The following is a 23,597-nucleotide window of genomic DNA, read 5'->3' on the forward strand; positions in this document are numbered from 1 at the left end:
AAAAGATCGAAAATAATATTAAAAAATACCAAAAGCTGTCGGAATGTATGGGGCGCACTAAAAAAATTGATACGCGAAAAATAATAGTGGTTAGTGGTGATTAATTTTTAAATGTGTTTCCGCATGAGGAAAGCGCTCTTCTGTTGTTTGTTATTTTCTGAATTTAAATTGAACATTCTGAACTCTAATTCTTATAAAACTATTTATTTTAAACGTATGCTTTTATCACGTACAAAATTAAAAACGTAATGAAATAAAGTAAATAAAAAGCAAAAAGCATTTTTAATTTTTTGCGGAATATAACAATGGTCATTTATGATAGTATAACAGTCAAACCTGATATCTGCAGTAAACTATCATTTATGACACTTTTTGATAGTTAGAGTGTCAGCACTGATCGAGGAAAAGAAATGAGAGTGAGCAGTACGGCTATATACTTAATCAGTAGGTCATGTTGGTGTATAAGAAGGAGACAAAAACTCACACGTACACAGTTGTTTACATCACATTAACGCAAGTCCCCTTAAGTTTGTGATAGAAAGTTTGTATGAGGCGCTGATCGTTAGGTTGACATTGCTGACAATCAGATGATAGTCATATGATAGTCAGTGTTCTTGTAGGGTAATAGATCATGGCAATGTTAATAACCCTACAAGAACACTGACTATCATATGACTATCATCTGATTGTCAGCAATGTCATCCTAACGATCAGCGCCTCATACAAACTTTCTATCACAAACTTAAGGGGACTTGCGCAAATGTGATGTAAACAACTGTGTACGTGTGAGTTTTTGTCTCCTTCTTATACACCAACATGGCCTACTGATTAAGTATATAGCCGTACTGCTCACTCTCATTTCTTTTCCTCGATCAGTGCTGACACTCTAACTATCAAAAAGTGTCATAAATGATAGTTTACTGTAGATATCAGGTTTGACTGTTATACTATCATAAATGACCATTGTTATATTCCGCAAAAAATTAAAAATGCTTTTTGCTTTTTATTTACTTTATTTCATTACGTTTTTAATTTTGTACGTGATAAAAGCATACGTTTAAAATAAATAGTTTTATAAGAATTAGAGTTCAGAATGTTCAATTTAAATTCAGAAAATAACAAACAACAGAAGAGCGCTTTCCTCATGCGGAAACACATTTAAAAATTAATCACCACTAACCACTATTATTTTTCGCGTATCAATTTTTTTAGTGCGCCCCATACATTCCGACAGCTTTTGGTATTTTTTAATATTATTTTCGATCTTTTTTCTTTTAGCATGGAGCTTTGAAATGCTCTCTTTTTCATTTTTTAAACTTATTTTTTGTATGGTTTTCGTCGGTTGAAAATGGCGGAATTTAAAAAATAACAAAACAACCGTGATAATCATTTGATTGTCATATGACAGTCAATAGTGACAACATGATTAAATCGGATAAACTGTTCTCGCATACATAGAATTCCGTTGAGAATTATGTATCTGTCTCACATGAATAATGGTATCTGCTCTATGTTCTTTTGTTCAGTACCAGGTGTCCGAAGCTTTCCCAGTTTGAGTCCTTTTTCATGATTATAGGCTGTAGTTGGGAACATGCGGACATGCGTGAGCGAACAAAGGAACATACATAAATTTAAGTATCAATGTTTACGTCATCGCAGGATCAGCATTGTCAATTACAAGTGTGAATGTATTAGTAAAACTATCAGCGTTTCTTGTAGGGAAGTTCATCATAAAATTTAAACAAGTAAGATAGGCTTAATTCGGGTGCGACCGAACACTACGTACTCAGCTGAGAGCATTGGAGACAAAATAAGGGAAAATCACCATGTAGTAAAATGAACCTAGGGTAACCCTGGAATGTGTTTGTATGACATGGGTATCAAATGGAAGGTGGTAATGAGTACTTTAAAAGGAGTCATCCTTAGTTCTATAGGTGGACGCCTTTTCGAGATATCGCCATAAAGGTGGACCAGGGTGACTCAGAACATTATCTGTCGGCTACCGCTAATTTATAGGGCTATTGATTTTGATTTGATTTTTTTATACCAAGATAAAGTGAGTAGTGAAGATAAGTACGTGAACTAAGCTTAGTAAAGATGTATCGTTTTTTGCTCAAGTTGTCGTGTTAACGGCCGAGCGGAAGGACAGACGGTCTACTGTATATAAAAACTGGGCGTGGCTTCAACCGATTCGCCCATTTCCACAAAAAACAGTTATCGTCGTAGAATCTATGCCTTTACCAAATTTCGCAAGGATTGGTAAATTTTTGTTCAACTTATGGCATTAAAAGTAGACAAATTAAATGAAAAAGGGCGGAACCACGCCCATTTTGAAATTGTTTTTTATTTTTGTATTTTGTTGCACCATATCATTACTGGAGTTGAATTTTTACATAATTTACTTATATACTGTAAGGATATTAAATTTTTAGTTAAAATTTGACTTTAAACTTTTTTTTTTAAGTTGTCGTGTTCGTCATCCGATTTTTCTAATTTTTATTTAGCACACATACAGTAATAGGAGTAATACTGTTTTCACACAGAAACTTAATGATCTCATTTCACCTTCTAATGAAATCGTAAATTTTTTGCTTTCACCAAAGAGGATAAATACAATAAGAGCCGTCACTCGTTATTTTTTTGGCATTTACTCGATGCATACTGAGAGGTAGTCGCTACTTTTTTTTTGGGCGAGATGTTTATAAATGTCTTCTATACATTTTCGTGGGGTATTTGCGCTTCTTTTTCGACTCTAATTCATTTATTTAATTCTCTTTCCAAAAATCACAGTTGCACAAGAGGCATACACGGCATGGATAAATGCGAGACAATTAAAAATGTCCCTCTCAGAAAACATTCGGCATCAATTTTTTCAATTTCCAGCGAGATACTCGCCACAAAATAACGAGTGACGGCTCTTATTGTATTTATCCTCTTTGCTTTCACCAAAGAGGATAAATAAATAAGAGCCACCAGTCTGCTACGAGTGGCGAGTAACTCGCTGGAAATCATAAAAATTGATGTCTAATGTTTTCTGTGAGGGACATTTTTAATTGACTCGCATTTATTCATGCCGTGTAGGCACCTTATACTAGGTACAAACACCCACCAAATTGGCAATTTATGCCATTTTGGCAATTTCTTACGCAATTTATCATATAATAAATTGGCAATTTAAAAAAAATTGCCTAATAAATTGTTTCAAACTGCAAATGCAACCTTGTAAAGTGTGTTTATTGAGTAGATTCAAACGTCAGTTGCGCATGGCTCAACTATATGGTTGGCTCATCTCATCAGCTGATTTTATGTTTTTCATTTCACTGGAGTAGGGATTTTCAAAAGAAGATGGCAAACTCAAAATTAAACCAAAACATTGAACACATTTTCTTACAACACACAAACATTTCAAGGTTTTATGTTTTCATTCCATTCCATTCGCCTAATATTAACACGCACATTTTGAAAGTCTCAACAAATATATGTTCTTACTGTAGAGATGAGCCAACCAGCTATCAAATTACTATTGTGTTAGCTAAATAGAGTTGTAAGAACACCACTCAATTTAAATCGAAATAGCCTCAAATAATTTTTCTGTTTGAACATAGTATTATGCAAATGTTATTTTTGGAAAGGAAACTAATTAATTAATTAAATAAAATTGGAAAAATAAACACAAATACCCCACGAAATGTATAGAAGACATTTATGCACATCTCGCCTAAAAAAAAAAACCTGGGAGTACCCTAACGAATAACATTGCACAAAGTAACGAGTGACGTCTCTTATTGTATTTATCCTCTTTGCTTTCATACAGAAGTAAATGCTCGATTAGTATGAAGGATGAAATGTCAAGCGAATAAAATGACAATGCTATATGACAGACAATCATGGCGGAACGATACAAGGTGGCAGAATGGTGACATACATACAAGCAAAAAAAATTCCATGTACTTGTAAATTCGATGGACAAATGTCAAAATCGTACTGCGCCGGTAGTTGATGTATCAAATCAAATAAAAAAGGTTATAATCAGCTGTTCGATGCGGCCACCTTGTATCGTTCCGCCATGCAGACAATGGCATTTACTTTGACAAATGACAGTTTTAAGCACTGAACACACCAAAAACTAAGAAGCGGAACGCTGCCAACAGAGTTGCATTGTGCTTTTGGCTTCATTATACTGTTTTCACACAGAAACTTAATGATCTCATTTCACCTGCTAATGAAATCGTAAATTTTTTGCTTTCACACAGAAGTAACTGCTCGATTAGTATGAAGGATGAGACAGACAATCATGGCGGAACGATACAAGGTGGGAGCATGGTGACACACCTACAAACAAACAAAATTCCATGAACTTGTAAATTCGATGGACAAATGTCAAAATCGTACTGCGCCGGTAGTTGATATATCAAATCAAATAAAAAAGGTTATAATCAGCTGTTCGATGCGGCCACCTTGTATCGTTCCGCCATGCAGACAATGACATTTGCTTTGACAAATGACAATTTTAAGCACTGAACACACCAAAAACTAAGAAGCGGAAACGGAAGCGGAACGCTGCCAACAGAGTTGCATTGTGCTTTTGACTTCATTAGGCATTCGATTAGCTACTAATGAAATAATAATAGATTCGAATTTTGTAGGGAAGATTGAGCTCAATAAGCGTCTTAATGTAGAAAACTGCCTTTATTATTCAATAAGCCGTCTATGTGAAAACAGTATAACGCTCCTACCAAATTTCATCATGATATCTTCAACGACTGCCAAATTACAGTTTGCAAAACTTTTAAATTACCTTCTTTTAAAAGTGGGCGGTGCCACGCCCATTGTCCAAAATTTTACCTTCATCGCCTTATCCGGCTTTGGTAATGAATTATCGCACTTTTTCGATTTTTCGAAATTTTCGATATCGAAAAAGTCCGATTTCGTTCATTTTAAATAGCGATCTCAGATGAGTGCCCAGGAACTTACATACCAAATTTCATTAAGATACCTCAAAATTTACTCAAGTTATCGTGTTAATGGACAGACGGACGGGCGGACGGACGGGCATGGCTAAATGAATTTCTTTTTTCGCCCAGATCATTTTGATAAATAGAAGTCTATATCTATTTCGATTATTTTATTTATTTATTTATTTATTATTTAAAGTCGACGACAAGCTATGGTCGAGTGCATAATATAAAAGATATAGGTATAAATATACAACTCAAAAGTTAAGATTTAAGATATATCGAGATTTTAACAATGTTATATTACAAACAAAGATATATTATTGAACATTACACTTTAATTTCAGAATATAATAATAATAAGAAATATGAGCAGAAATAAGATATTATACCGAGATCTTATACTGGCGGAATGCATCAGATTCCGCTCAGCATGATTTCGGAATGCAGTGGATTCCTATCTTGCTGTTGGAATGCAACAAGATTCCAATCAGCATGTCATGGGAATCCGGCAGTGCTAAGAGTAGTGTAATGAGGATACGCCATCACAAGGCATACAAAATTATGCCGTTACGGATTACAGTTATGCGAACAAAATTAATATACTCTGTGAGCTCTGCTCAGCTGAGTATAAAAAAGCACGCCTAGTACAAATTATTGTGGAGACAGAGGCGCATAATCATAGTTAAAATAAAATAGGTTTTAAATTTAGTTTCAGCTTTTTTGACAGATAGCTCCTTATGTCAAAAGGCTGCAACTAAATTTAAAATCTATTTTATTTTGACTATGATTATGCGCCAGAATGTTTAAAATTGTGTGAGAGCGTGAAAATGGGATAAAACTGAAATTAGCCAAAAAAGCAAATACAACACAATAGTCCAATAGCGATTGTGATTTCAGCAGTTTGGCCGCGGTTCAATCCCCGGTGAAACCTGTTGAAATAAATAAACATTACGAAATTGCCTGACGATGATGACGTGGCGCTTTTCGAAATGGTATCATCGCAATATGCCAGTAAATGTTTCCTTCTATTAAGCTTCTCCCAATAAAACCAAAAAATAATATTAGAATACAATTATTATTTACCGGTGTTAAGCTCATTAGTTCTGAAAAAAAAAATCTTACGGTAAAAGTCTAGAGCAGGGGTCGACTGGTAATACGCGTCCAAAAATATCGAGAGAGCTGCCGCGTATTGACTTCGACAACAATAATCCGAAGGCGGAAAAGTAAATTTTATCTCTGTCCGGAGAAATTTTTTCAGTTGAAGTTGGCAATTTTCATGGGGTTGTTGTAATGTTGTTGTGCACTAAAACAATTTTGTGTACAAAGGGATTTTGCGCGCATTTATTTTCATCCCACCTTATTTGTGGAGCGATCAGGGTAATTTTTTATAAGCGGAGGAGCGGATATCATTTTTCTGTTTTTCGTTAATATCTTTTTATTTTCCGCCTTCGTATTATTGTTGTCGAGGTCAATAAGCGTCTTTTGACACTCGAAATTTTTGGAAGGGTATTAGCAGTCGACACTTTTTCTAGACTATTACAAATTTTACCCGATCTTTTATTGGAAATAAAAAATAAATATTTTTTACAATTGGTATATGGTCAGCATTAATTGTATGTACTGTGGTTATGCAGATGTCCTGCTGCTGAATGGATTGCTCTGTTCATTGTGGATAATATATAAGTAAGATAGTAGGTACACAATGGCGCATAGCCATACTCAAAATAAAATGGCCCGTAATCATAGTCGCTGACTAAACTACTCTTAAGTAAAAATCTTGTCTAAATTAAAAATGTGATTAAAAATTTTGATCTGTCATAGACATATTAAACACAGTTTTCAGCTAAAATAAGCATGGACAGGGTATCCGCATGAAAAAAAGGCATTGTTTGGCGCTATGAAGAATTTTTTTAGAAGTTTTAAATGTTCACCCTGTTCCTTACAACCGTGGTTACTTGACTCCACGTATAAAAAATGATAATTTTTTACTTGACAAAAATTCTTACAATAGCACAAAAATTGTCAAAGGAGTACCTGAAAATGCATTTTGATCATAATACGGTCGCGGATAATTATCATTCAATTCTCTTTAAAAGTTATTAGCAAACGGTTTGTAAAAATTTGCTGTTTTTATCAGCCGTCAATTTAAAATTTAGTGCACAATCTATTAATTGAACATGAACATACTTATTTAGAGAAAATTTACTTCATTTCGTTCTTAAAAAATTATTTAAATCTCGCAACATAAACGAGTAGATAGTTAGAGCGGATTTGGGTTCCTTAAGGCAAAGGAAGCAACAAGGCTATTTACTCATACACTCGTATTCATGTTGAATAGTTTACATAGTTTGTAAGAATGTTGTAAAGAAAAGTTGTTTGCATTAAGACAGATGTGACGGTCAAAATGATGCAAACTTTAAATGTTAGGTGGCCCTAACCGTTAAAGCCGTTTAATTTAATAGACCCGAAACCGAATAGGGACATGTCTAACCTCGATACTAATAAGTATGCAGGACATTGAATGATAATCAGGTTAAATCAAATTTAGGTTTGTCTTCGCAAAGTCAGCATAAATAAAGGGAGTTTAGTATAGCTTTCCATAGGAAATAAGTGACCTGGAGTATTGAGCCATTGTACATGGACCTGCAAAGTGTAAGTCCCTTTTACATTAGAAAATTATTGAGCTCAAGTCGATCACGACATAGACTAAGAGGGTGATAACAGGGAGAAGTAGCACAAGCGCCCGTACCAAGCAGTTCTTAAAATTTTTGTTGCTAATTCTTGTTGTATTCCGTCTTTTATTTCACGCTTTCTTTTAAGAGGAATTGGCAAATGTAAAGAGGAATAGAAAACACAAGAGGAAATGCCAGCAGAATTGGATCCAAGAATTTTGTAATGTAATTCAATAATTAGAAGTCGGAAATAAGATTGTTCTTTTATTAATAGACATTCGCAAAAAACAGAATAATTACTCTCAAACGGCTGCGAAACTGGTGAAAAGTGTATCAGCGCAAAACGCCTTTTTGGGTAATTCTTTTCTGTGTACAATAATATCACCAAAATTACATCAACCACATGAAAGTCTTAAACCTGTTTTTGCAAAAATATCTTGACAGAGTAAAAGTACTACTTTGCCGCCTTCGGATTATTGATTCGGACACCTCTCCCGAAATTTTTGTGACATGTATTAAAAATCGCCTGTGGTAAATAATTCCTTCCATTGAATATTTATTTCTAAATTTAATACCAAAATCAGCGTAGGATGCTACTTTTTCCTCAAACGATACTAAAATATCAAAACTCACAAACCCTGCAAAAATTGTTGGATTACGTGTTCCATTTTCTTCATGTTGGAGTACTCTAACAATACTCCTTTGCAATGCGTTTGCGGACCACCATCAGCCGCTCATTGCTCGTTTTTTAGCGACCGTGATCACGACACGATGACTATCGAACAGAGTTGCCAAAAGTAAAATATTGCATACAAATAACTGATAATAAAATTTTACTATGGCAACTCTGATAAAATACAACCGCGCACTGGCTTTATGTATACATACTATAGTACAGAGAAATAAGTCATCTGCTTCTCAAGTCTCTCAATGATCATCCGGTGGCAAAATCCTGAGCCAGATAAATAATTTTGCATGTAAATGCAACAACAACGGTTTGAGCCAGATAGAAGTCTGGTTCAATTTGTGAGCCAGATAATTTGTTAATTACTTCTTTTTAGGTTGGCAACGCGGCCTTTAATATACCTACTTTTTCAAAAATAGATGTCGCTGCTTAGTCTTTCGCTGTATGAGTTAAATGAAAAACAGCGGCGACATCTGCCTATCACATTTCACGTGTGCGAAAATTTCACGTCATCTGCTTCTCAAGTCTCTCAATGATCCAGAGCATTCCCGTGAGAATTGAGCGTGAGCCGGAGCTGTAAAACTCATTGAAAGACGGCAATTAGTTTCTTTATTCACGCAAATGCTAAATAACATAAGAATATTCGAAGTAAAAAATATAAAAGTTTTATTGCCCCTCTTCATTTGCTTTCATTTTAAATTAAATTCACTCCGATAATTCTTCCGAAACAATTCCTCTTTAGTACTTTGGCATATGATCCTCTGTGGGTGCTCCATGGAGTACTACAGTGAAAGTACTTTGGAAAGTACTCTCACGTATGTACTCTATGGAATACTCACAAACAAAGCGAGAGTGGGATCACCTACTCCTCTCCTAGGACATCGCAGTGTTAATTGGAGCACATTTTTTGTATGAATACAGATTAGTTTTGGAACACTCCTATACTCCCAAAGGAGTATTCCTTACATTATTTATGGAGTACTCGCGTTTTTTGAAGGGAAATATCTATGAATGCGTTATACTATTTTCACACAGACGGCTTATTGAATAATAAAGGCAGTTTTCTACATTAAGACGCTTATTGAGCTCAATCTTCTCTAAAAAATTCGAATCTATAATTATTTCATTAGTAGCTAATCGAATGCCTAATGAAATCAAAAGCACAATGCAACTCTGTTGGCCGCGTTCCGCTTCTTAGTTTTTGGTGTGTTCAGTGCTTAAAAATGTCATTTGTCAAAGTAAATGTCATTGTCTGCATGGCGGAACGACACAAGGTGGCCGCATCGAACAGTTATTTATAACCTTTTTTATTTGATTTGATACATCAACTACCGGCGCAGTACGATTTTGACATTTGTCCATCGAATTTACAAGTACATGGAATTTTTTTTGTTTGTAGGTATGTCACCATGCTGCCACCTTGTATCGTTCCGCCATGATTGTCTGTCATATAGCATTGTCATTTTATTCGCTTGACATTTCATCCTTCATACTAATCGAGCAGTTACTTCTGTGTGAAAGCAAAAAAATTACGATTTCATTAGAATGTGAAATGAGATCATTAAGTTTCTGTGTGAAAACAGTATAATAGTCTTATTCAAAGATTTCACATATGTGGAGCCAAGTAACCATGACATATTTTCAAATTGTGTAATTTGGTCACAAACATATTAATACGCATTCTAGGTATACAGACCAATTCTAAATATTCTCGCGGAATTTTGTTCTCGCGGATTTTTTTATTCCAGCGGAAAAATTCCTCCAATTATTTTCTCCTAGGGAGAAGAAAAATTGGGGAATAGCAATTTCGAATTTTCGAAGTCAGCTGTTTTGTCAATTGAAATTTCGTTGCGCATTTCTTATTTTGTTTAAAAAATTTAAAAGTTTAATTATTGTTGCGAATTTGTTTGAAATTAAGAAATAACAATGCGCATTATTGCATTTCACGTTGTATTCACTGAAATGAGTAATGAATTGGTGCCACAGCAACATCAACAGAGGAGCAAAAGAAGAAGACGGCGGGATAACACAAATCCGCCGGAGTTGCCTGCTTTCATTCTGCAAAGCAATTTTCTGGCGGCCAGGTCGAGTTGAGTTCGCCTTTCGCCATATGCCAAAATCTATTTAAGCCTTCTTAAAAAATCCTTACGCAATTTCTGGATGGCTGCTTCAAATATACAAAGAGCTCTTCCGTTGCTTATGATACGCTTTTCGACTTAAAATAAAGAATAGTGTGGTTGCTGTTGTTGTATTAACAGTGAAAATATTGTGGTAGAATGTAAATAAATATTTTAGCACAAATTTGCACAAATAAGTGTTCTTTCTTAAAAGAACGAATTTTCTTTAACTATTTTGATGCATTCCCTTTAATTTAACTAGTGAAAAAACTCCTATGAAATGGCAAAGAAATCTCCCTCCCCTCACATTCACATTCAGGGAGAAGTGAAAAAACTCACAAGGAATTTTTATTTAGAATACGAGGAATGGGAGTAGGGAAAAAACTCGCACGGAATTTTCGTTTAGAATTGGGCTGATAATAAATTAGCTCTTGACGTATATTTGCTTGTCGGGGAAGCCTTTTTTCACTTCCATTTAAGTTCATCGCGCTTAAATAGCAAATTGTTTAATTTCTCGCAACTTTTGACAGCAGACCAACAACTTAAAACCTTTTTTAAAAAATTTGAGTAGGGCTGATGTCATTTTAAAATTAAAATACTTTTTTAGATATAAAATAGTACTTAAGTGGAGTATAACAGACTTAAAATGTTATTTAACTTAGAACCATGTTTAAACCAATGAAACTCTATTTTATTTCGACTATGATTACGGGCTAATATGTTTTAAATTTAGATGCAGCTTTTTGACGTATCTTCTATGAGCTATCTCTCAAAAAGCTGAAACTAAATTTAAAACCCATTGGCGCATAATCATGTCAAAATAAAATAGGTTTAAAATTTAGTTTCAGCTTTTTTGACAGATAGCTCATAGAAAATTATGTCAAAAAGTTGCAACTAAATTTAAAATCTATTTTATTTTGACTATGATTATGCGCGTATGCGCCAATGGCTCTGTTTGGACGGAACCCCTTATTGAATTATCCAATTATCATTCCGTGTGAACATTAAACGAGAAATCAGCTATCGACAAACGATAACTGGCATGCTTCTCTACATTAAAATGACAGTCCTTTTATTTTGAAAAGTTGTTCGCAATATTTATAATTCACATGTACTATACAAATACAAATATTACTCGCTTTTGTTCGGAATATTCACAATATAACAAATATGTTTCGTGATTTATATAAACAAAGTGCGAAAAATAGAGCAGATATGCAAGAAGAGAGGCGGAAGAAGCTCTTGGAGGAACAAAAACAGAAGCGACAATTGTTGCAAGATGTTCAACGAAATGTGGATTTCAGGCAGAGCCGGCAAAAAGCAAAATATAACAAATTCCCCGCCAAAACAACTAACTTTAGAACATTAAAAGATGCATACGACTGCGATTATAGCCTCCAGCTATCTGAATGGTTACGCGAGCGACCAGAAAACTTAGATGATTGGTTTATGATGCCATGCCCGAAGGGGCAGCGGTGCTTATTGATGGCTTCTAATGGCCGCACTGATATGTATAATAAGGCTGGTCGTAAAAGAATGTCATTTAACACGCTACTTCCAGGTGACAACGGAAATGGAAAACAAACAAATACCTTACTCGACTGTGTTTATTCAAATGTCCAAGATACCTTTTACGTATTGGATGCCCTAGTATATGGTAACCAGGAGCTTATCCATTGTGAAACACAATTTCGTTTTTTTTGGTTGCGATCAAAGTTTGCTGAGTGTGAAGAATTGTCCAATCGAAGCCAATATAACGAAAAGCCTTTGAAGTTATTAGAGCGATATGACTTTGAAAATTTTGCTGACGTATCAGAAGTTCTCCAGCGCTTTCCTATTTGGCCAGAGAATGAACCTGAACTTGATGGTCTGTTATTTTATCACAAGGAAGCAAGTTACACATGTGGTTCTACGCCACTAGTAGGGTGGTTATTTGCGTTCATGGTTTCTGATGTATTGGGAATTAAAGTCAATGAAAATTATGAAAAACCTGAAAATTATGTAGCACCACTGCCTTATATGGAAGATTTTGATGTTGCATTGGATAACCAAAAACTAAAACGCAAGCAAAGGAAGCAAATCTCAAAAGATATGGACACTGAAGATTCATTGTGCACCAACAACGAATTTTATAAAACAATTGATTGGGAAATTGAAAACTCATCAATACTTTCCGTTCATGAATAGGTGCAAAGGTAAGAAAACGCTGAGCTTGGCTAGTAAATAAAAAATGCTTGACTTTTACTTTATTTGGATACTTCTTTCTATTAATATATGAATGCTGGTTTGCAGGGATGATGAGTTGATTGTTTGCAACTGCGCAGTGTAATCATGCTCCTGCTTGATGTGTGTGTATTCTAGAAATGAGCTTATGAGTGCAAGAGAAAATAAATACCAATACACAAATTTCAATCTTTTCGTGTCTGATTAGTTTCCAAATTCACTCAAGTGATAAAACATACACAATAGGTGCAATTCTTGCAACGCAACATTACATGTAGATTATTAACTAAACATAAACGCTATAAAGTATACATTAAAAGATATGGTTATTCAGCGCAGCTGGAAAATTTTGAGTGATACAAGTTCTACTTCTGCCTCTTCAACGGAAGCTAATAGATCGCCAAGTGGGTTACAATCCTCTTCAGATGACTCTAATTGCTCCAATCAAACTACACACTCACTGGCTACAAGTATAGCGAGTCCACCAATCATGAGGCTGGAAGTACAATCCACACAATCAATATTGCAGCATACACCAGTACCTGCATTAGCAGGTGTTAACAATTGTGTCACTACAAATACTGCCACCACAGTTGCTGCTGATAATATAGTAATTTTGTGTATGAATATTTTTTATTATCTTCCATGAACACTAATAAATTTTAGAAATATGTGACGACACCCCACATCGCAGAAATAATGCTACAACGATTGCGACAGCGTCTGAGTTGTCCCTTTCATGTTAGTGGAACAGGTACCACAGCTGAATCAGCGATGCGTTCATTGGAGCTATTGCGTATAAGTATTCAACAGTCGTTTGATCATGAAGTTGACTCTATAATAAAACAGTACATGGAGGTATACTAATCTAAATAATATCTATTGGAAAAATTTTGGTATATATTTTGATGCCCCAACAATACTTATAATTGCTAAATTTTGGGAGTGAAACAAGCAAGGAGCGCTGTCAAAAAGCTTTTGAACCTGTCAACCATAGCGACATAGGGGAATTATCCCACACATTCTGAAAAGTTAGACCGCATGGTAGTCAGGCATATTTACAATTCAGGAATGAAACATATAAATCAATGACAATAAACAGTAGGTGCTGCAGGGTAGTCACCTATACTCTTTTAATTTCTACCTACCTGATTTTTCTTCCCTAACAGAACGAGTCTGCATAGCTACGTATGTTCATTGCAATATTGGGTTCTTTCATAGACGAGCTGACTTTAAATCTGAATAGTTATCCCCCTAGCCTTCGCAGTTTTTTCACCTTCTGTAAGTTTGCATTGTCAATATCAAAGAATTGTTACTTAGCGAAAAGCAGTTCCTAGTAGGTACGAGAATGTCCACCATTTCATTAAGCACTACCACGAGATCAGACCATACATTTTGGTGAGCACGCAGCTGCAATTGTTCCGAGAATTCAGAGCCGTAACAAAATCCTCAAATCCCTTGCTAGCAGTACCTGGGGAAAAGATAAAGAAACGCTCATGAATACATACAAAGCAATTAGCCAGCCGATTACGTGCTACGCGTCACCCATATGTTCGCCAAGCCTAAAAATTACCCACTGGAAGAAGCTACAGGCCTGCCAAAATACTGCTCTCAGAATTGCCACGGGCTGTCTTCTTATGTCCCCAGAACATCATCTGCATAATGAGGCAGAATACTCCCCATCAGGGAAAGAAATGAGATGCTGACCAAACAGTTCCTGTTGAATACCCAGAAACCTGGGCATCCCAACAGACATCTGATTGACGAGCCAGCACCGCCTAGGGGCTTAAGAAGTCATCTCCGTAAGCATTTTGAGGAAATACGGCACCTGAGAACCCAGCCGTATGAAGCGGAAAAACACAAGCAGGTCCTTGGTGAACTCCACAAACAGGCGTCGGACCTTTATGCCGGGAATTGCCCGGTGAATCCAGTACTCAAAGTAAAGTATCCAAAACTTGCCGAAGAGGAACGCATACTCCACAGGGAAACGCGTGTCACTCTGGCTCAACTTCGTTCTGGATACTGTAACAGGGTAAACTCTTACCTATCCAGAATCAACCCCAACATACAAAATGTATGCCCCGCTTGCAATGTGTCCCCACATGACACCAACCATCTCTTTAATTGTAATGTGGAACCAACGCGTCTAACTACCCAATCACTATAGTCCACCCCTGTTGAAACAGCAAGTTTCCTTGGACTCCCGTTAGAGGATATTGATGACAGTTTGTGATCGGTCGCGTCTGTTAGGTGGGGCGAAGCACTGCTACAACAACAACAACAACCAAACATTACTCAGCAGCAAGGCGGAACTTCTCTTCCAATTTTCGTCGTGCTCCTTTTAATTTCTCCTACAAATTGACGGGACAGGAGCTACTTGTTTTATAAATAAAATAAATAAAATAAAAAAGAAATACACTCGCAGTGCTTGCCAAATCCTGCCGAGGGGGACCCGACTTAGAAAAATTTTCTTCTAATTGAAAAAACTTGTTTCTTAAATTTTGATGAGGGATGATGGAAAATCGTTCCAATGCTCTCAAAATGTTATAGCTTCACAAATTCGAAATCTCGTTTCTTATTTTTTAGATACGACGAGGTATGCCGATTAAAGCGAGTACATGAAATATGTATATAATATGGTCGACATTTGCCGTGTCCATGTTGTAAATAAGGTCGCCGCCGATTTGGTCAGGTTTCGCGAGGCGAAAAAACTGGAGAGATCAGGGTGATAGCTGTTTATTATATTACAAAGCTCATTGATGTTTTGGGCCTGGATCTGTGGCCATTTTGTGCAGTAATCGGCGTAGAATATAATGGTTGTTGTTGTTGTTGTTGTTGTTGTAGTGATAAGGACACTCCCAGAAGGCCTTTAGGAGTGTTATCTATCTATGTTGATGGTCCTCCACAGGATGCAGATCCGGTACGTTCCAGTACCAAGCCCGACCATCTCGGGAACGATTTGTTATGACCACATCAGAGGTTCTAGGGCATCCCGACCTCCCACCCTCTACATCCATGAGGAGTTGAGGGTTGCCAGAGCCTCGGCTGTTAATGAAACAGGATTCGCCAGGGATAGGTGAGGTTGACTCCTTCTGGTGGCGAAGGTATCTTCGATATGTAGAAGTTCAACAAATGCGGAACCACCCTGTGGTACCCCTCGTTTATTTCTTCTGGGTTTATGAGTTACGTTCCTGAATTGCACCAATGCTTGCCGACCAGGCAGATAACTTACGGTCTACCTTTGGAGACTTGGAGTAAGGAAGGACCCTTCTAGTCTTGCAGTTGTTGTTGTTGCAGTAACGTGCCGTGGTTGACTGTATCAAAAGCTTTTAATAGGTCTAGCGCTACGAGTACTATTCTGATAGTATAGTTGCAGTTTTCCTTGGTCTTAAAAGCGCGTTCGAACATTAGACAGAAATATAAAACTTGGCAAATAATATTAATTGGGATTAGAGACAATACGTTGAATTGGCTTAGAAGCTTTCTTATATCACACCGGGAACTAAAAAACTTTTGAATCGGTGGTCTGGTAGTATACCAGAAGTAGGATTAACACAAGGCCTGGAATCAGTACCAGTGCTATTTAAGACTTGTTTTCCTTTTTGTTGAATGCTTTTAAAATAAAATTTAATTATGATGTTTCATATACTAATACACGCTGCATACGTGTTTGACATGTATGTATGTACATAAATCTTTATAATCAGTACTTAATACCCATCTTTTTACCTAAGTCTTATTTAATGTGCTAATTTCATTGACCGAATGTTTCAAGCCTAAGTAACAAGTTCTTTACAGAGTTATTTTAAACCCGCATTTCAAAACATCAAAGAAAATTTGGGCCAAAACGTTGTATCTGAAGAGATCGTAAGTTTTTGTAAATGTTAATTAAGCATTAATTTTTTATTGTAATATATATTGTAGTTACAAAAAATGTCGTGTGCACTACTGGAAAATGCTAAAGCGCAATATAATCCTTATCGTAATGCGAAACAGCAACAATCGTCTACATCTGTTTGTACTGGCAGCACTATGCCACAATATTCTACGGGGGAAGCAACTAGCTTACGATTTGCAGTAAGACGACCACCACCTAAAGCAACTGATTTGAGCGAATTACCAAGTAAAAAGCTATTAACTGCTGCAACACACTCGCAAATACAGCCGATCCCTCCAAGTACTTCTACAATGGCAAATGTCAATTTGAATACAACGCCAAATTTATTACAACAACCCCAGCAGCTGCTTGCACAAAGGCCACAGAAAACTGTACCCGTATCAGGTGCAGCAACTACCGTGCGAAGGCAAATTTTTTGGAATACCGCACATATATCAACAACAACAAAGTTTGTATTAGATCTACAGGCTAATCAAGCATTTGGATTTGGTACAGATGGCAAAGAGCGTTTAGCTAGCAAACATCCTGAATTAATACGATATTTACCCGATAATGAAGATCGTGATTGGTTAAGCTCTCAAAATGTTATAGCTTCACAAAATCGCAACTCGCGTTTCTTATTTTTAATATACGACGAGGTATGTCGATTACACCAAACACATGAAATATATCGAACGAAGTCAAATATTGACCTTAATGTGATGAACACATTTACGGTTCCAGAGTTCATGATTCAAAAAATGAAATTGTTCTTCGTAGACTTAAATATAAAGAGCAGGGGATTAATAACAAACTCTTTTTCGGTTGGCGTTGGCTCTCACAGCAACAGTCACCTTCGCAATGCACTGTTACAAGGCATTACACAGAACACTAATATCATACCCAGTAGCAATAGTGGCACTAAAATACATAATTCAAACACCTCTTCGTCTACAGTTTCCTCTGTAACAACAACTGCAACATCACCATTAAATAAAAGTCAGACAAATAATACCACAGTTGGGAATTGCAATATTGCAAGCAGTTCCAGTGATGCTGCCCAACTTTCTAAGCCTAGCACATTAAGTTCATCACACGCAACACTCACTGCATTGCTTAGTAATTCAACAAATCAATCTCCCCAGGATAAAAATACCGTAGCCAAACTACGTAAGTAAATCATCTGTTTAGAATATGAATGCTATTATAAAAAACCTTTAGTATATTTAAATGTAATAAACATTTTACTCGATGGGAAAGCAAGACCATGCATTATTTATTGGGGACATGACGAAGGCGTTCGCCACAGTCTTAGACCTAAGAAAATGGAAAATGGCAAGGAAAATTCCTCTACTAAAGCCTGGCAAACTAGCTAACGAAGGTGAGTCTTATCGACCGATATCACTCCTTTCGCCAGTAGCTAAGACATTGGAAACCGGTTTGCTCCCTCATTTCACGGCAAATCTTCGCCTAGCCACGCACCAACATGGCTTCCGTAAAATGCGCAGCACCACCATCACGCTTAATGCAATTAACAGTCAGATTAATTACGTATTAAATCAGCAAAAAACCCCATCATAGGACGGTGTTGGTGGCACTTGACCTGTCAAAAGCTTTTGACACAGTCAACCACGGCACGCTACTCCAAGACATAGAAGGCTCACACCTTCCTGCTTGTCTAAAAAGATGGACCGCTAATTATCTGAGTGGTCGGCAGGCGTCGGTCGAATTTAGGAACGAAATTTCTAAACCTAGAAAAATTAAACAGGGGGTTCCACGGGGTGGTGTCCTATCCTCGCTTCTATTTAATTTTTACATATCAAAACCCCTTCCCACCAGAAGGAGTTACAATCATTTCCTATGGCGGCCACCGTGATGTGATGGTAGCGTGCTACGCCTACCACACCGTATGCCCTGGGTTCACACCCCGGGCAAAGCAACATCAAAATTTTAGAAATAAGTTTTTTTAATTAGAAGACAATTTTTCTAAGCGGGGTCGCCCCTCGGCAGTGTTTGGTAAGCGCTCCGAGTGTATTTCTGTCAAGAAAAGCTCTCAGTGAAAACTCATCTTCCTTGCAGATGCCGTTCGGAGTCGGCATAAAACATGTAGGTCCCGTCCGGCCAATTTGTAGGGAAAATCAAGAGGAGCACGACGCGCGCTTCCCAAGGCAGTCGGTTCTATGTACCGGAGCGACTCGGGATTTTTTCCGACCAAGGACTGTCATTTCAGTGTGACCCCATTTAATTTGTTTCGTCCCTCCAGCAGCTCCTTGCAGCAGGACTGCTCCATACTCTCTTACTCCGGGAAGGCATCGAATCCAATCCGGGTCCGTCTCCTGATCCCGGTACTGAGAAATGGTTTTGATGCATCTGCCGGAAAAGAATCTTTTTAGGACGGTCATACTCTGTTCAGTGTGTCTCGTGCAAGGGATGGTTGCATCGGACAGGTTGTTCTGGGCTTGATCCCAAAACCCGACGTCCACGTAACTTTTATAAATCTTTTGAGGCTCCTTGCTGTTCACGCCCAAGGGCGTCCCGTTGTCTACGCCTTACCTGGACCGTAAATTATCTGGGTGGTCGGCAGCCATCGGTGCAATTTAGAAACGAAACATCAAAACCAAGAAGAACTAAACAAGGGGTGCCACAGGGTGGTGTCCTATCCCCACTTTTGTTTAATTTCTACATATCTAAGCTACCTTCACCACCAGAAAGAGTCACTATAGTTTCATACGCCGATGACTGCACAATAATGGCCACAGGCCCAGGCCCACAGATCGATGAGCTCTGCAACAGAATAAACGGCTACCTTTGCTGACAGTACTTGGGGAAAAGACAAAGAAATGCTCATTAGCACATACAAAGCAATTGGCCAGCTGATTGCATGCTACGCGTCCCCTATATGCAGAGGTGGCGTAAGGCGTGGGCGGTGTGGGCCACCGCCCACGGCCTCGCGGTGATAAGGGCCTCGCGGCCCACAACGAACATATAATTGAAAAAGTATGAAAAATACCTAAGAACACGGCACAAGGCTGTTCTTATAATAAGCTAGCTGACCCCTCAGGCGTTTTTCTGCGTAATTGTACCTTTAAAACTTTTAACTAAAAAAAGGACCTCTTGTAATTTTTTAAAGAGACCGATCTTAATTTTGCTTAGTTCGAAGATGATTTTATGGCAATTATCGAAAAGAAACTTGAGATGTGCGGACTTTTTCTGCTTTTCACTTTATAGAATGTCAAATCTCCCACCATCTTTGTATAAAACTTTAGAATTTAAATTAATGTCATTAGTTGAGAATTGTTAATATTGTGTCCGTTGTTGCACTGAACGCCTCACTTAAAATAAATGTTTAACTTAAAGATATTCCAATCTTCGGCGCCACAAACTTATGTTTATGTAATAATCAATATTTCTGTTAAAATCAATTATTTCGAAATCTCATCTCTTCCGTTTCTGACAATTTGTTTATATTTAGTCTTGCAACATTAGTTGGCGTTAAGCTGCTGTAGCGGGGAGTCCCCTTTAAGAGAAAGAGCATTGCTCGGGACTTTCCCTTATTAAAAAGCATTGTGTATCAAAACAAATGCATATGATATGTTACCTGTCAAATTTGACGCATAGCCATTTCCAATGAAAGTACAAATCGTGTTCAGACGGAGTCTTGTTCGTTCCTTTAAATAAATAATAGCGTCACATATTTTTAAAACTATAACAAGTGTTTAAAAAGTTGAGATAGGTAAGAAACCGTTATGTGATTGAAAATTGAGGTTATTATTTGTTTTATATCTTTTATTTGTTGCGCTAGAGTCCGCCTAATTTTACGGGTACAATATTGGCACTTTCTTCATAATTTATCAATCATGTCACTCTTAAGTACTAAGAGAGATAGAGATAAAGGGAGAAAATGGCAATCTGGTTCAGCAAAAAGAAAAAAAATCTGAAAGAGCTGTACCAAACCATGTTTTAAGTTCAGGTATGATGAAGTTTCTCAGTCGAGCTGAATCTAGTAGTACTGAATCAATTGAATCGCTTGCTTCCACTTCTCAACAACATGTGTCTGTATCCGACAATTCGGAAATTACTCCAGATGCACCAAATATTGATACCGAACGACGAGATTCGTAAAAAGAAATCAAGAGAGCATGATTGAAATAAGTTCGCCATCTGCTAGTAGAGCCAGTGATGTAGTGGAGCAAACATTTGCCAGTTTTGACGTAGGATTGTGGACGTTTCCCATGGCGGCTGCTAAGCGTCATGAAGTTAAGTCATCTTGATGAACATTATCCTCAATATGATGATCATATACACTTTTCCAATTTTCATTTCTCAAGAAATTAAGATTAATTGATATCATAAACTTCTTAGCCTCTCATAATTTGCATTTAGAGGTCACATAGAATCTCTCAAAACTGACGAAAACACTAAGAATTCTGGTAACTTTGTAGACTTATTTAAATTGATAGCTATTTATGATCCTACGTTACAAGAACACTTAAACCGCATTAATAATAAACAACTTACACACCACTATCTAAGCCATGATACTCAAAATGAATTGATTACATTAATGTCAAATACACCTGTACACCAATAATACCTGTGAAGTGATTGGTAGGATAAAAGAGGCAAAATATTATTCTATTTTACTCGACTGCACTAGAGACTCTAGTAGAGTTGAACAAATGCCGGTTATTTTAAGATATTGTAATACATTAACTGGAACCATAGAAGAAAACTTTATCGGATTTCTTGCTGTCACCGAAACGACTGGAGAATATTTGGCTAATGCAATACTGAAAAAAATGGCTTAGATATTCAAAACTGTCATGGCCAAGGATACGACAATGCTGCTAATATGGTAGGCATATATAATGGAGTTAAAACTCGAATTCTAAATATAAATCCCAGGGCACTTTTCACACCTTGAGGTTGTCATAGCTGGAATCTCTTGTTGTTCGACGCAGCCAATTCTTCGGTGGCAGCAAAAACATTTTTTGGTTTTCTTCAGAAGATTCCTTTGCTTTTTTCAAGTTCCAGCAAACGCTGGAAAATAATCAAAGATAAATTAAAGCTTACGATGAAGCCTTTATCAGACACAAGGTGGGAAAGCAGAATCCAGGTGGTGAAGGCTGTATTATTGCAATTTGATGATGTTGTTGAATGTATAGAATACTTAAAATGCCAAAAGGAAAAATCGGACACACTCACTGATTGCGATTCCATTTTGAACGAAATGTTCAGTTCAGAATTTATCGTATCATTACATATCTGGTATGAGCTATTAACTCGTGTCAATACCATTAGCAAATTATGGCAATCTGTACAAGTCCATTTAAGCGTTACTCTTGAACATTTGCGTACATCTTGTGAATGGATAAAAGAATATCGACAAACTGGATTCGAAAAATGCTTGTCTGACGCTCGTCAGTTTATTGAGAAAAGCAGTTACGATTTGCCCAAAGATTTTAAAAATAAAAGAGTAGCCAAAAAGAAAAGGATGTTTGATTATGAAGGCAGCGATCAACGTATAAAGTCTGCAGAAAGCCGGTATGAAACCAATTTTTTTAATACCATGATTGATTCTGTGATCAGTAGCATGGAATCGAGATTTATGTCTTTAAGACAACATTTTGAAGATTTTGGTTTTATATATGACTTAAACCAGTTAAAACGAATTCCAAAGGAGCAACTACTGAAAAACTGTCAGGATTTACACAGTGTTCTGCAAGTAGGTGAGAGCAGTGACTTCCAGCCTTATGAGTTGTATGAGGAGTTACTAAATATGATTCCAAATTTACCCAACTCTATTAAAGACGTGAAACATTTGCTACAATATATTATAGAGAACAATTTACCCAAATGTTTACATTGTCATTAGGATATTGTTAACAATACCTGTAAGTACTGCTTCCGCTGAAAGGAGCTTTCCAAAATTGAAACTAATTAAAATTATTTAAGAAATACTATGGATCAAGAAAGACTCTCGGCTTTGGCAGTTTTATCTATTGAAGTAGATATAGCATCTAAGTTACAAACCAATCATTGAGGAGTTCAGTAAGACCAAAAGTAGAAAATGTTTGTTTCTTTAATTTTTTCACCATACTAATTTAAAAAAAAAAATTTTTTAATTTTTTATTGTTTCAAAAAGTTATATGTATGTAAAAATGTATGTTTGTTTCTGAACGAATAAAAACCGTCTCATTTCAAGTGATTTTTTATTTTGAATTCCCTTTTTGTTGCACCATGATAGGGCCTCGCAAAATGTACGCCGCCCACATAAATTTTTTGTCTTGCGCCGCCACTGCCTATATGGTCGCCATGCCTAAAAACTACCCACTGGAAGAAGCTACAGGACTGCCAAAATACTGCTCTCAGAATCGCCACGGGCTGTATTCTTATGTCCCCAGAACACCATCTACATAATGAGGCGAGAATACTCCCCATCAGGGAGAGAAATGAGATGCTAACCAAACAGTTCCTGTTGAATACCCAGAAACCTGGGCATCCCAACAGACACCTGATTGATGAGCCAACACCGCCTAGGGGCTTAAGGAGTCATCTTCGTAAGCATTTTGAGGAAATACGACACCTGAGAACCCAGCCGAATGAAGCAAAAAAACACAAGCAGGTCCTTGGTGAACTCCATAAACAGGCGTCGGACCTCTATGCCGGGAATTGCCCGGTGAATTCAGTACTCAAAGAAAATTACCCAAAACTTGTGGAAGAGGAACGCATGTCACTCTTGCTCAACTTCGTTCTGGATACTGTAACAGGTTAAACTCTTACCTATCCAGAATCAACCCCGACATACAAAATGTATGCCCCGCTTGCAATGTGTCCCCACATGACACCAACCGTCTCTTTAATTGTAATGTGGAACCAACGCCTCTAACACCTCTTTCATTATGGTCCACCCCTGTTGAAACAGCAAATTTCCGTGGACTCCCGTTAGAGGATATTGATGACAATTTGTGATCGGTCGCGGCTGTTAGGTGGGGCGAAGCACTGCTACAACAACAACAACAACAACATAAAGAAACGTTTGCTTCCCAAGGCAGTCGTTTCAGT

At 37.0% G+C, this 23,597-nt stretch overlaps 2 protein-coding genes across 2 annotated transcripts; both read left to right on the forward strand.

Moving 5' to 3' along the window:
• Positions 1–11,476: 11,476 nt before the first annotated feature.
• On the forward strand, positions 11,477–12,861 carry Snup (snurportin-1). The gene is made up of 2 exons (XM_067791192.1): positions 11,477–12,627; positions 12,725–12,861. Exon 1 carries the CDS (start codon positions 11,603–11,605, stop codon positions 12,617–12,619), a length of 1,017 nt encoding a protein of 338 aa, XP_067647293.1. The 5' UTR covers positions 11,477–11,602; the 3' UTR covers positions 12,620–12,627; positions 12,725–12,861.
• Positions 12,862–12,975: 114 nt separating this feature from the next.
• On the forward strand, positions 12,976–17,795 carry LOC137253762 (uncharacterized). The gene is made up of 4 exons (XM_067791191.1): positions 12,976–13,265; positions 13,322–13,513; positions 16,454–16,522; positions 16,580–17,795. The coding sequence occupies exons 1-4, from the start codon at positions 12,978–12,980 to the stop codon at positions 17,708–17,710; spliced, it is 1,680 nt and encodes a 559-aa protein (XP_067647292.1). The 5' UTR covers positions 12,976–12,977; the 3' UTR covers positions 17,711–17,795.
• Positions 17,796–23,597: the final 5,802 nt, after the last annotated feature.

The sequence above is a fragment of the Eurosta solidaginis genome, chromosome 5 (genome assembly GCF_040869045.1).
Source record: "Eurosta solidaginis isolate ZX-2024a chromosome 5, ASM4086904v1, whole genome shotgun sequence".
NCBI classification, from domain to species: Eukaryota; Metazoa; Arthropoda; class Insecta; order Diptera; family Tephritidae; genus Eurosta; species Eurosta solidaginis.